This window comes from Coturnix japonica, chromosome 1 (genome assembly GCF_054131305.1).
Source record: "Coturnix japonica strain WE chromosome 1, WE-NBRP24, whole genome shotgun sequence".
NCBI lineage: Eukaryota > Metazoa > Chordata > Aves > Galliformes > Phasianidae > Coturnix > Coturnix japonica.
The window spans coordinates 47,030,548-47,044,559 of NC_140663.1; the positions used below are offsets into that span (position 1 = coordinate 47,030,548).

Consider the following 14,012-nt stretch of genomic DNA (forward strand, 5'->3'; position numbering starts at 1 on the left):
CTGCCATGTCATTTGGTAACGTGTTCTTATCTTTCACCAGCTCTTAAAACAAGTATATACTGACAGAGTAAGCCTAAGGAAATATTTATATCATTTGTGCTGACCTTTTGTTGAGGTAGGATTGATAACACAGTGTAGCATTACTCTGTTTGCTAGAGGTAGTTTTACTGTCCACAACTGTCTTTGACTGTTAATATCACGGAATCATGGAATCACCAAGGTTTGGAAAAGACCTCTAAGATCATCCAGTTCAACTGTCCATCTGTCACCAGGATTGCCCACTAAACCACATCCCTCTGTACACTATCTAAGCATTCCATGAACACCTCTGGTGACGGTGACTCCACCGCCTCCCTGGGCAGCCTGTTCCACTGCCTGACCACTCTCTCAGAGAAGTATTTCCTAATGTCCAACCTGAATCTCCGCTGGCACAACTTGAGGCCATTCCCTCTAGTCCTATCACTAGTTACATGGGAGAAAAGACTGCCTCCCAGCTCACTACAGCCTCCCTTCAGGTAGCTATAGAGAGAGTGATAAGGTTACCCCTGAGCCTCCTCTTCTCCAAACTGAACAGCCTCAGCTGCTCCTCATAAGCATTGTGCTCCAGATCCCTCACTATCTATTTTCAGCTAAATGTGAGCCTTTGATCTTCCAGTAAAATAACACCATATATAAATTTTTAAAAAGTCATTCTTTAATTTTGTTTGAAATGCTATTTGTGTCTTTTTGAAAAACTGTTAGTGTAATATTTTTGTTTCAAAGTAGCTCTTTTCTCACTGCTTTTCTGAAATGCTTCTTTTTGCAGGGGACGAGTTAACTAAAATGGAGAATGAAGACGAACAGGGTTGGTGCAAAGGACGTCTGGACAACGGGCAAGTTGGTTTATACCCAGCAAACTATGTAGAACCAATCCAGTGACAAAAGACAAAGTTAATACAGAAGCGTTACAAAAGCTCTGCAGGCCTGTACAGTATATATTTAAACCAAGAGGAAGCTGAATGATGTAAAGAGTGTATATATTTTCATGAAAAGAAGAGAAAGCTCAATACTGAAATTGTGGTGATTTAAAGACAGAACATAGAACTGATTTCATGTGGTTTTCACAACTTGTACACAATGCAAATGAAAGGGGTTAGATGGGAAAAAAAATACTGATAGGAAAAATACTTTTAAAGCTTTTTCTTTCCACGTGGTCTGTTATTGTGACTCTTAAACATTTCTGCATTTTCTATGCTTGTGCCTCATCCTACCTGAGGTGTGTGGCTTATGCTGGCTTTTGTTTAATCAGTTACTTTAAGTGACCTTCAGTAACTTGCAACTTGAATTTTTAAGATTATTCCAGTTAATTTTCTATTTGTTCTTAGCAGTGTCTGAAAGATGCAGTATTTTTTTATTTAAATGCTATGTAGGTAAGCATCTTTGTGTATGCTTGATCATATAATACTTAAATTATGACATAGATTTAGTCATCAGTTGACTGAATGAAAACTCTTTCCATGTTGTAGTGATCTCTCAATATTGTCAGCATGGCCCGAAGTTGTAAAACAGTTATTATATGTAATAACTATCTGTTACAGAAGGTTATTTGTAGCAGAGATATCTGCAGGTGTCATGGATTGGGATTCTGTTATGAATGTTGTTTGTATGGTTTGGCACTTAAATGAGTTTTCCTTGTAGATCTTAAGTAGCTCTCTATAAACAAAGAGGTAAATCATACATAATCCCCAGAATACTGTCTATTTCCAGCACATGTGCAGGAAAAAAAATCCTAACTGTTAATGGTTTTCTTTTGTGATTTGAAATGTTAAATCTGTGAAGACTGATATCTTTTTTTTTTTTTTTTTTTTGAACAAAGATTGTAAAATAGACTAAAATACTTTTTATGAAGAGGCTATCTGTTGTTTATATGTACATACAATTTGATATTCCAAAATATAAAGAGCATGGCTATTAGTTATCAGAGCTTCTGATGTGGATAAGATTTAGACTTCTAAGAGTTTAAATTATCGGTATATTTAAATCTGCTTTCTTGCCATATTCATTACTATGCTACAGGCAAAATATTTTGTGATTAGGTTTTTCAGAAGTACAAGAAACACGCTAACATACTCAAAATCTGTAACGTGGATAAACTTGTGGGTCAACATATAAAGTAGCCCTAGTGCTTACATGGATTATTGTAGCAGAACACTGTAAAAACTACATTTGTTTGCAGTTACAGCTCAGTCGTCTGTAACAGTGCCAAATAGTATGCATTTGTGACAATTAAAACTGGGTTGTAAATTACAGCAGATTTGTGTTTTAAAAAAATAAATAAAAATCAAGTATCAGGTGAGTAGATATGCTACTTTAGGAAGCTACACTGTAATGAAGCTAACAAATCTATTTTGAGGTAACTATTAAACACTGTCGATAGTCTTGGATTTTATCGTTTGCTTTTCAAATGTATAGATACACTTAGTCATAATGTTCAGTGCATTAAATGTACAAGCTCTGAAAGTGGATGTATGTCTGTCTGTCAAGGAAAACTTAACATAATTATTCTTTCACAAAATGGTTATTAAATCTGTCAGGAATTACTGCCTTGGGTCTCCATGACGTAATATATTTTAGAAAACAATAAAATCTGTTAATCTCTTAAATACACAGCAAGCACTTCATCTTGCAATGTATGTAAAAAATACTCTTATAAAGCAAATAGTCAGTACACTTGATTGCAGTTCAGGATGAGAAAATCCGTATTGTTGACAAGAGCCATAAGGATGGGCATGGCATTGTGCTGCTTAGTCATGGTGCACAACAGCTCTTAGACACTGCAGCAAAATGTTTATGGAAGGAGATTCAGGCCTTGTGTGGGCATGCAAAATGTACTACGAGTGTGCTTTCCATGGTATAGTCAAGTTTGGTATAGATTGTATGAACAACAAACCTGCTTTTTTTTTTTGTTGGTTTTTTTTTGTAATATCTTGAGTCTCTTCTACCTTCTGTGAGAGAGGTGTTCTTGTTCTTTGGTTTTCTTTTTTGCTAACTGCCAGCAATTAACATAGTAGTGTTGGCTAGCAATCACGAGAAGTTTGATCTTGTCTCTTGCATCAATAATTTTTAATCTAAATAATCTAGTTCTTTCTGGGGTGTCAAATTTAGTGACATAACCATAGAATCTAAGTAGAAGCAAACACAGGAGTTCTCCAGTCCAATGGCTGATCTAAAGCACAGTCAATTCTGCATCCAGACTAGCTTGCTCAAGTCTTTGGATTTGGTCTGGAAAACTTCCAAAGGCTGATTTCCTCACCTCTCTGTTCAAGCAGTTACAATGCTTAGCTATCATTATTATGGTGTTCTTTCTCCCTTGGCTTTACCTGCAGCTGGAACCTGTCCTAATGCAAGACACTGCTGTGTCTTGTTCTGCTGTGCTTGATGGAGCCTGGCTGGCGTCTTGGTAGCCTCTGCACTGCAGCTGGAAGGCTGCTTCTAGGACCCCCAGAGTCATCTCTTCTCCGGGCTGAACAAGTTTTGGTTTCCTCAGCCTCACCTCACAGAGCAAGTGTTCTGTCTCCCCATAATTTGTCAAGAGAGTCTTTTTGGGGAAAAATAGCAGGCTATTTTATTAGAAAATGTGTAAAGATAAGTAATTCCTTATCTATAGTCCAAAGTTATATTAAAATTCTTAATTTGTTGTCTCTGAGGCTCTGTGAACTTGACACCAAAATTTTAGCACATTTTTTCCTCAAACTGCTAATTCACTTGTGTCATTTTCTATTATATCCTACAAATGTGATGTACACATACAAGATTGTAAAAGCAAAGATAAGCTCTCAATGTAACCATGTTATCACTCATAACGTCACGGTATAACAATCCAACACATTGCTGTTACTCTTGTGGAGATGTTGGCCTGATGTATTAAAACTGTTTTTGCAATAGATGGCCTGAATCTTTTTTGTTCTGTTGTCTTTGTTCCAATTAAGTTTTTATTCCTAACACTTGCAAAGAAGAAAATTAAAGCAGACTTAACAATTGATGATAAGTAAAAACACTGAGTCCTCCAAGGGGAAACCGCAGATGAAATGGTTGTGTACTAATCTGATACGATCTGGGTGATTTTAAAATAAAATAGCTATATATTATTGTAAAACAGAGGAGAAAAGAAAATGGAAGATGATGTAAAGAAGATTGAATGTCCAGCAGCAATAACTTCCTGTTCTAGAGTAGTTTCTTTTAGTTTTAAAAATGAACTCTGAGGTTACACAATCATTCTTATTAATCTTTCTCCCACTTTTCTGGTTTGGCAACATTACTCATTTACCTCAGAAAATCATAGAGATTGCTAGTTGTGGTCATTTTGAAGGAGTCTACGGAGCCTGCTCCTGATCTGTGAGAATACAAGTTATTCCTGACAATGGAGGGTACTTTTACCAACTCGTTTTGTTTGACTTTGAATATAAAGAGCAATTTCAGAGCATAAGAAAGGTCGTGTGCAGAAAATTGCTTCAGTGTGTTTGACATCTAAAAGTTTACCAGCTGATGGTAAGCATATATCATTTTCAGCCTGCCTTACTTCCTTTCTCCTGTTAGAAATACAGATTCCAATGTGATAGGACATTAATCCTTTCGCACAAAGCTTCAAAAATACCACAGAGGGTTCTTGAACCCTCCATTCAGAGAGTACCTCTGTACACCTGAAGTTTTACTGAGTATTGTCCATGTGGTGGTAGGTTAGATGAAATCTGAGCCAGCAGCATGTTGTGGGTGCCTTGGGAAGAGCATAGAGATAGGACAGCATGCAGCAATGCTTCAGCTGCAATATTTTGAGCTGTCAGAAAACAGTTTCTTTTGTTCTGTGAAATAAGAAAAGCTTATGTTGAACATTCTGTTCATTGCTTTGTCAACAACTGAACACCAAATTGTTGTTCATAAAGACGTAGATGAAGAAGGCCAGAAAAGTGATCCTCTAATTAGTTCCAAGAAGACAACCAGTAGCGCTCGCTCTTGCAGAAGTTAATTGTGACCCCATCAGAGAAGTGCAGACTGTATTCTTGTTTTGCATTTGACTCTGAACTTTCCTCGCTGCTTTATTACTTGGTCTTTATTGTGCAAGGTATTTCTACTGGTTTTTTTCTTCTGTAACTGTAAGTAGTTCAATATCAATAAACCACTCTCTTTCTATTTACTCTTTTCACAGATAAATATAAAAATTACATATTCAAGCGTGAGTCCTCTGGGCAGCACACTGGTAACCTCCCACTGTTTGTTATGGTAGTCAGTAACTAACTTATTAAGTGGTCATTTCCTTATTTCATGGCATTGTATCTAGGTTTTTATGAGGGATGTTAACAAGAACATTATGAAAGTCCAAGTCACCTGTTACCTCAGCTAGGTCACCTCTCTCACCTCTCTGCATGACCCATGAAGCTTTAACTCAATGAAGTAGCAACCATATTAATTGTGAAGTAATTGCTTGTTATGATATAGGTATTTCTAGAAACCTGAAGCAGAAGATGCAGGAATTTGGTCACTCTGCAAAAGATTAAATGCTATCATGTGGCCAACATAGGTAGGTTTTGCAGTGGGATGCTGCTTCTAAAATGCAACTTTGCAAGTCTCTTGCATTCCTAATGCAAACAGGTTTACAGAAGCACGACTGAATATTGTCTATGCAGTGGACTTGTCTGAAAATTATATTATTGTAACTTTTTGGCTTTGTACTGGGCAATACTGATGAGATGGGACTACTTTCAAGATTAGAAAGCTCCAAGAAACCTCACCTATGTGACAAAGTGGTTATGCTTCTCGATGTTATCAGTACAAACAATTCATTATGACTTAAATAAAAATATACGTAGAACTGGTTTCAGCTGGTTTTTAATGTAGTTTAACACCGCTAAACTTCATTTCCATACTGTGGGAATAGACACGTAGATGCTTGATCTTTCTGCTCCAAAGAGGAGGTTTTCTGGATGGATTATGTAGCCTGGAATGATTGTTTCTGGGTCCATATTGTGTCATTAAGGATATTATTTGCAAGAGAGAAGCTAGCCTTGAATTTCTAGAGCTGCAGCTTCCACAAGGCAACTTATTATTGTTATGCACAGCACAGATGTAAGCAGTAACTAATTTTGCTCAGTGTGACCAAATTTCCCAAAGAAAACTAAGTATGGGTTAAGGAAACGAGGCTGTCTCCAAATTGGCATTCTTTCTTGAGGGGAAAGCAAATGGGAGCACAACCTACAGTGGATGATGCATGGATGCTCGGACAGTTTTTTGTTGCTGTGCTCCTTTTTGGCTGGCTTAGCATTAATATTCTTTGTAGTAGATCACATGGTGCTGTTTTGGATTTTTGATGAAAATAGTGTTGATAATGTGCTAATGTAATCGATACTGAGCAGTGTTTTTCTCTTGCTGCTCTGCCAGTGAGTAGGCTGGAGTGTGCAAGTAGCTGAGAGGGGTTACAGCCAGAATTGCTGACCCAGCATGACCAAGAGGGATATCCCACACCACATAGCATCACACAACAAAAGCTGAGGGGAAGTTCAGCAGGGTTGCTGCTGTTTGGGAATTGGCTCAGCATCAACTTGTGGTGATAAAGTTTTCTATCACTTTTTTTCCTCTTCATTTCTTTTTCTGTTGCTTCCTCCTCTCTCCCCCTTTACCTGCTCCCTTCCCTCCCCCCTCCTTTTTCTCCCCCTTGTTATACTGTTTATCTTAACACATGAGTTTTCTGACTTTTACACTTCCAATTCTCTTTCCCCTGCCTGCTGGGAGTGCAGAGTGAGCGAGCAGCTGTGTTATGCCAGCAGCCAGCAGGGTTAAGCCACTACAGTCAAGATGAAAATCTGCTGAGGGCTGAGGACATGAGTGGGGTCAGAGTCATCCTTGCTCACAGCATTGCTTTTCCTAAGGACCTGTACTGCACATAACTCCAAAGCAGAGGACACTCCAGCACTCAATCTACAGGCACCTACAGGCACCCTTGAATGGTAGAGTTTTTGAAGATATTTTTATTTATCCAACTTGCAAGAACAGCCAGTGAATTATAGGCACTGCGTGTTCCCTAGTAGACATGGATAGCTCAGCCCTTTATGTCTATTTGTTGCATCACCTCTTTCCCAAGCCTAGAGTTTGCTTTTGATGTTGCCTCAGGTCACATTTACATGCCTCAAGTTCCTGTGTATGTGCTAAATGCTTTCCTTGCATCTTGCCTGGATCTCACCTGGTGACAATCAGCTGAGCTTGCAGGCTGCAACAGGTGCGTCTGGTTTGCACACCCACTAATCTGTATGGCAAAGCATGGCCTTGGGATAGAGGCACTGTGTGAGACAGAGAGGGGGCAGTAACAAACACTGTCCTTTCCTGGGACTGTGCCACGTGGTTTAGTCTTCAGATTAACTGTTTTTCCAATGTTGATTTTTCCACTTAGTTGCCAAGATAATACCTATCCTGCCTTTCTTTCTTTTTAATCTTTCCTTTGTTTTTCTTCCCCTTCCAATACTTCTGAAGCTGACATAATAGACTTTCTCTCGTGTAAATTTCTTGGCAACTCTTTCTCCCTGAGAGGCCAGCATCTGTAGGCCAGGATGGCAATCCTTATGGAGCCCAATGGGATTTTGGCTGGCAAATCCAGAGAGCGTGTGCAGGATGTATGGATACCTACGAAGGGTGAAGGCCAAGGCCTGAGGATATATTTCCATGCAAGGCTTGGAAATGGATGTCTTGGGCCCTAGATAACTTATTTATGGCCCTGTTTTCAACAGGTTAGAGCAGCTGCTCTGCAGCGGTCCCCTGAACCTGAACTATTGTCAAAGAAGATGTTAGGAAAATTTGTTTCATGTGTGGGTACCTGCACAGTCCTTCCTCTCCACGTGAGGGGAGGATGGGATACAGAGCCCTTGGGGACCACCGATGAACACCAGTACTGAGATGCCAAGATTTGTCCCTACTTGCATACTTCATTGTGAGTGCCCAGAGGAAGCGACTGTTTCCTGACGTTTTTGCACAGTGCCGCGTCCAAGAGTGGGAGCCGTTCTGCTCTGGGGTGTAACAACCCGTCCCACTTCTCTGTTTCCCATCCCTCCCGACGGCAGGCGCTGACGCGGCGCGGCCGCGTGTCCCCATGGCAACCGGCACCTCCTCCCTCCACGCCGGCGGCTGCAAGCCGCGCCCCGCCGGGCCTCCCTGCGCGCGCGCCCGCTGCGTGGCCGCCCGGTAGGCGGGGCGGGGCGGGGCGGGGCGGGGCGGGGCGAGCGGCGGCGGAGCGGCACGGAGAGGGAAGCGGTCGGTGGCGGCGGCTCCGCTTAGCGACCTTCGCGCCTGTTCCCCGCCTGCCACCATGTGCGAGCCCAGCAAGCAGGATATCGGCGCCATCTTCAAGCGGCTCCGCTCCGTGCCCACCAACAAGGTGAGGCGCCAGGACGTGGCGCGGTGAGGGCCGCCATCTGCCGCTGTGACACGTCGCACTGGCGGGAGGCGGGGCGGGGCGCGTGTCCCAGCGGGACTGGGCCGGACCGAGCGGCCGTCCGGAAACACGGCACAGCTGCGGCGGGGAAGCGGCGCTTTCGGTGGCTGCAGCGGCCGAGGGGCAGCAGCCCGCCCCGAGATAGCGAAGGCACAGCGGGTGTTTCTTCGTCAGACACGATCGCTTTCTTGGTGACAAACGTGAGTGTTGCCATTAGCAGCTCGGGCTCAGCCAGGAGGACTCGAGGAACTGCAGCGTAGTACCCGTGGTGTTGCGTGGTACCTGGGGCGCCTGACGGGGCCGGCCGGGCTACCGCGCGGGGTGCCGGCCCCGTGGCTGTGCCTGCTTCCGCAGAGCACGGAGACTAAAGGAAAGGAGCAATCGCCAGTTGAGTTAGTTTCTAAAACGAGGAAAGATACCCGTCCTTCAGGTTTCCCCTTACGCTTTCCTCGTTCCTCCTCCTGAACTCCATGCCCAAGAGATGGAGCGATGTCGAAACGCTCCCATCACGCTGTTGCTGCGTTGGAGCCACGCAGGCCCGCTGCTGCCTGTTGCCGGCAGGGCACACAGCTCTGTGCGGAGCCGGCTGCCCTCTGCTGAGCCACGGCTGTGGTGCTCGGGGCCGCTATGGCATGTCGGGCTCACCTAGTGGTCCTGCTGCTGCCTGTGCTGACAGTGCAGACAGAGCTGGAGCAGAGAATGTCTGCTCCTGTTCAGACCAGGTTTGCTTGAAAGCTCTCATTTGGGTGCAGTCAACTCACAGTAACTCTGTGATAGAGCCATGTAAAGGTAGGAAGGAAATAGTATGAGGAGCTTCAGTAGTGCACATCTCACAGCTTTCCTGCGCCCAGGTGGGAAGAGCCTTCTTGAGCAAAAGGTGCTGCGGCCACCAGCTCACCTCATAGAATCATAGAATGGCCTGGGTTGAAAAGGACCACAATGATCATCTAGTTTCAATCCTCCTGCTGTGTGCAGGGTTGCCAACCACCGGACCAGGCTGCCCAGAGCCACACCCCCTCACATTTGACTGTATGCTGCTTTGATTTTCTCTTGTTCTGTCCTTAATCCGCCCATTTTGTAGGGCTTTCCTGCCCTACACCTGAGAAAGAACTGGGAAAGTGTCCTCTTGGAAGTCTGGTAGTGTGCTTCAGCTGCATTGTGTTTGGGAAGCACAGGTGCTTTCCCTGCAGCTGTAGGGCCCTGATTGCCTGCTGCAGGCAGGTATGTGTTTGTGTGTGTGTGTTTACACTGCTGGATGCTCTCTGAGGCTTCTGAGCACATGCTGGCCTGGGCAAAATGATTCTTACTTAAGTACATGTGTAGTCTTAGTTCAAAGATTATGGCGTGTTTCAACTGGAATTTGATTAGTGGTCTTGAAATTAACCTACCTGTAATTTAGTCTGTGGTTTCTTTTGCTTTGGATGGCATGAAAAATAGCTTCTCAGAGTTGCTGTTTTCATGCACTACGTAATACAGAATTGGCTGACAGCATTTACCAAACATGTTACAATTGTCATGTAGGATGTATTTTGAACATAGACGGTTGTTTTTAGTCATGAAGCTGCACAGTATCGTTGGTTTGCATGTTTGCAGAGCTTGCCTGGTTGGAGGGCTTGTCCTGGTGCTGTTGTATACAGACTCTTGGTCTGCCACAAGACTGTCTCCCTGCAGTAGGTGGCTTTTTATTCCCTTCTCTGGCTCTTTCCCTTCCCCCGGTGGGTACAGCATCTATGGCACCACTTAGAGGCCCAACTCAAGAATGTGAACTGACAGCAAACCAAGTAGGTGCATTGTGGTGGTTTCTTAGTTTTTCAGTTCTGTTATTACAATGTGTGATGTGTTTTGTATATATGTGGTGGTCCCTTATGTCATTATTAAGACTCTCACACTCCCTAAATGTCAGCCTGGTGCTGTTCTGTTGGCAAATGTTCCTGCTCCCTGCCTTACCTCAGCGGTGCTGATGTTGCTGTGATGTGAGTTGGACCTACCTTTGCTCTGAGCCAGAGCAGGTTTGCAGTGTTGGTTTCCAGTTGCATCAACAAGCTCAATTATTATTGCTGATGCAAGAAAAGGGAACATATCTGAATGCGGCAGTGGGTGAGTAAGAGCAGCTGCTGGCGCACAGCTCACCTTTGCCCAATGGCAAACACTTCCTGCACAGCTCAGTGCTGCGGCCTTGCACAGCTGATACATTCACTTCACAGCCCTGGCATTAGGCTGGGTGCTGAGCCAGCTCTTCTGTAGTACCAAAGCCAGCATTTCTGTAGGCCTTGTGTCTGTATGTTTCCATGTCCAATGGCAGTGGGCACTGTGAGTTTGTTCACCAGTGTAGGTAAGGGGTTTGCTAACTTCCACCTCGGTGTGGGGTGGATGCTGTACAGTTTAGTGTCTTCTTCCTATGGGTTATCCCTAAGTCTCTGTTTTGGTACAAACATCTTGGTTATGGCTTTCGCCTTAAGTGATTGTTACTGAATCTGGACCATCCCAAAATGGCTGAAAGCAAAATAGGCAAAAATATTACAAGTGTACTTAAAAAGCATCAGGTTATTGAAGCGTATCCTTCAAAATGATTTTTATAATGACTTTGATTCCTTTATTGTGCCTCGATCAGTACAGAAAACAAGCTGGCTCTGGTTTTAAAATGGCTATGATTTTATAGGCTGGCTCTGAAATCTTACATTATTTTCAGTTCTTAGAATTTACATGCTGGGAAGCCCTTCAGAAATTGAGATAGCTTAGCAACTTGAGTGTGAGTTAAGTACACTCCTTTGTCAGATAGCTTGCTGAAATATAGCTATCCATTGCGTAATGTGATGGAACTGACAGTTCTTAAAGAAATTAGGTGTTATTCCTGTTTGCATCACAATCCTAAAAGGTACAGCTTTATCTCTGTGAGTCATTTTCACGACTGTCTGGTATAGAGCTGATTGAGACCTGGGCCTGTGAAGACAGTGAGCTGTACTGCTCTGGGACAGCTGCCTTCCAAGGTGAGGCAATCAACTTTTTTCAGACGCTAGTGTTAGGAAGAGCTTATAATTGTACTGAGGAATCTTTAGGGACGTCTTCAGAAGAACTTCCCTAATCATGGGATTATTTTTTAACCACTTGCCAGTACTCAGGATTCTCTTTTCCTATTTCTGCACTGGGTAATTTCTGTCCAGACCATTGCTCAGGGTCCGCTTTGCTCTCCTGTGATAGAAGCAGGACCGGAGCTGTTAGTAATAGTAATAGTAATAGTCTCGTGCGGGTTGGAAGGGACCTTAGAGATCATCGAGTCCAACCCCCGGGATTCGAGCCTCTGTGCTGCAGAGTGGCACTTCTACCACTTGCGCCACAGGGGGATTCGAACACCCGGGTTCCAGTGTTGCAGCGGCATTCCTACCACTGCGCCACCGGGGCACACGGTTAGGGTAGCTTTGTTCTCCATCAGAAACCACTCCTGATACAGTCAACTCCCTCCTTTTGCCCTGGGAAGGAACAGCTTGACAACAGCCTATTTTAAATGAAGGTGAAGCTAGCTCTTTTTTTTTTTTTTTTTTTAAGGAACTCATTCTTTTTCTCCCCCCCAACTTCCTGTGTATCATTGTCCCCCTGTGCTTACCTCAGGGACTCCCTCACTCATTTTCTATAGCTTTTTTCTCATTTCTACTTTCTCCTAATGTCAGTGAATGACCCCATTTCCACGTGCAGTTATGGGATACAAATGTGCTTCCTGCACTCCTTCCTTTCCTGTAGTTTGGCAGGGTATGTAGGAAAATTTCTCTGTTTAGCCACATTAATGGAGTTCCTAGCAGAAGAGCTGTTTTTTTTCTCCTCACCTTGGTTTTGAGGAATAAGGCTGTAGGTTGAAGCTCCATCAGTTTAGGTGAAAGAGCTTGCCCCTGTGGAGTTTCTGAATAGATGCTGCTCAGGATGCCCAATAAGTGGGTGCTTTGACTGTGGAGTTAGAGGCACAGATGTCAGAACAACAAAAGCAGGACTTGAGGGCTGTGGTCTGTGCATTTGCCAATTATAGGAGGTATAGAGGCAGATACCTCTTGTAGCTTTGGCTAAATGTTAGGTGTCTGGTGTGGTGGCAGATGATAAGAAAGCTTTGGCTAGAGTGTAATTTTGGACACATCGGCTATTTAACCAGTCTTGCTGTGGGCAGCCAAATGGTTGGTTCAGCAGCACACAAGTAATACATAGTACAGATGGGAACATCTGGCAGAATCTTAGGCTAAGTGGTATGCAGAGTGGGTGCTTTCTTCAAGCTCAGGCAGGTTGTGCAGCTTCTCTTTATAAAACTAGGGTTGTTGTGTTGACACAGGCGTTAAGGTTGAATTAAGTTCTGTTCACTGCAAGGATGTTAGAATGGCCCATAACACAGCTGTGAGAAGAGGTTATGTATGAGTCAAGTTAATGCTCTTTGTTTTCTTTAAGGTATGTTTTGACTGTGGATCAAAAAACCCTAGCTGGGCGAGCATCACGTATGGAGTATTTCTTTGTATTGATTGTTCAGGGACCCACCGATCACTTGGTGTGCACTTGAGTTTCATTCGGTAAGTAGCTGGTGTATTTTTACAATAACAATAGATTTATATTCCGGCTCCTGATGGTTTGGTTTTTTTTTTTTTGTTTGGATGTCTGATCAGAGAGAGAAGCCCATTCTTTTCTTCTCCTTCAAACGTTTTTAATGTTTGTATTGGCATTGATTTATCTGATAGCTACTTGGGAATTAGGTAAATAGGTAGGGTTCAATAGCATTTGTGCCATGCACCCTTTCCCATTAGCTGTGTATTGTGTCAGTAGCACACCTTTGTTGACACTGAAGATGATGAAAACAAAGAAGAGAGTAAGCATTTTGAAGTGCTTTATCATTTTTTTCTGAATCAAGACTGAGGCAGATAGCAGTTCATTATCTTCAGCAATGTGACAGTATATTGATAATATTGATAATCTGATGCCCTCGCAAGCCAGAGACCTACGTAGCTTTTTTTGCCTGCTTTGCTTCCTGAAGTAGCTCGTTATGTTGCCATAGTGCTACTACTGGGGTTAGGAAGAGAGAGCTTTTGTGTAAAGTGATACCCCCTTCGGTGGCTCAGCCAGTTGCTGTTTTACTGAGGTTCTCTGATTTCAGGTGAGTATCCTCACCTGAGTTACTTCTGGTGGGCATTTGAAATATGTGAAATGGAAGGTGCTGTTTGAAGTATATGAGAGCGATGCATTTCAGAATGGATTGCACTTAAAAGCAGTCGTTTTCCATCAGCTAAAATCGATATTCTTCCTCTGTTGCTTTGTCATTGTATATATGAATGTTTCAAAAGGTCTTTCAAGAATCCATTCCTGGTGATCAGAGTACTATCATGATTAGAATTCTTATAGTCACTGCATTGCAGGTGACCAAAGTAATACGTGTGAGAGACTCTTTACACAGAAAAAGGTAGATTTTAAATACTATACATGTTATATGCTAAACATGTTTCCTTCTCTTTAGATCTACAGAACTGGATTCCAACTGGTCTTGGTTTCAGCTGAGATGTATGCAAGTTGGAGGAAATGCAAATGCTGTATGTATCCT

At 43.1% G+C, this 14,012-nt stretch overlaps 2 protein-coding genes across 31 annotated transcripts in view; both read left to right on the forward strand.

The window, feature by feature from the left end:
- The window catches only part of PACSIN2 (protein kinase C and casein kinase substrate in neurons 2), a 62,755-nt gene extending 58,832 nt beyond the window's left edge, over positions 1-3,923 (forward strand). For all 24 annotated transcript variants that reach the window (XM_085518070.1, XM_085518145.1, XM_085518115.1 and 21 more), the window contains one exon: positions 806-3,923. In XM_085518070.1, coding sequence (XP_085374196.1) covers positions 806-918 — 113 coding nt within the window. In that variant the 3' untranslated portion in view covers positions 919-3,923. The remainder of the gene's footprint in view (positions 1-805) is intronic.
- Positions 3,924-8,228: 4,305 nt separating this feature from the next.
- The window catches only part of ARFGAP3 (ARF GTPase activating protein 3), a 35,739-nt gene continuing 29,955 nt past the window's right edge, over positions 8,229-14,012 (forward strand). For 4 of the 7 annotated variants that reach the window (XM_015869692.3, XM_015869709.3, XM_015869700.3 and 1 more), the window contains exons 1-3: positions 8,229-8,395; positions 12,875-12,993; positions 13,929-14,001. In XM_015869692.3, coding sequence (XP_015725178.1) covers positions 8,327-8,395; positions 12,875-12,993; positions 13,929-14,001 — 261 coding nt within the window. In that variant the 5' untranslated portion in view covers positions 8,229-8,326. Of the gene's footprint in view, positions 8,653-12,874; positions 12,994-13,928; positions 14,002-14,012 lie in introns of all 7 variants that reach the window. The other 3 variants (XM_015869719.3, XM_085518044.1, XM_085518040.1) reach the window with 2 other exon arrangements.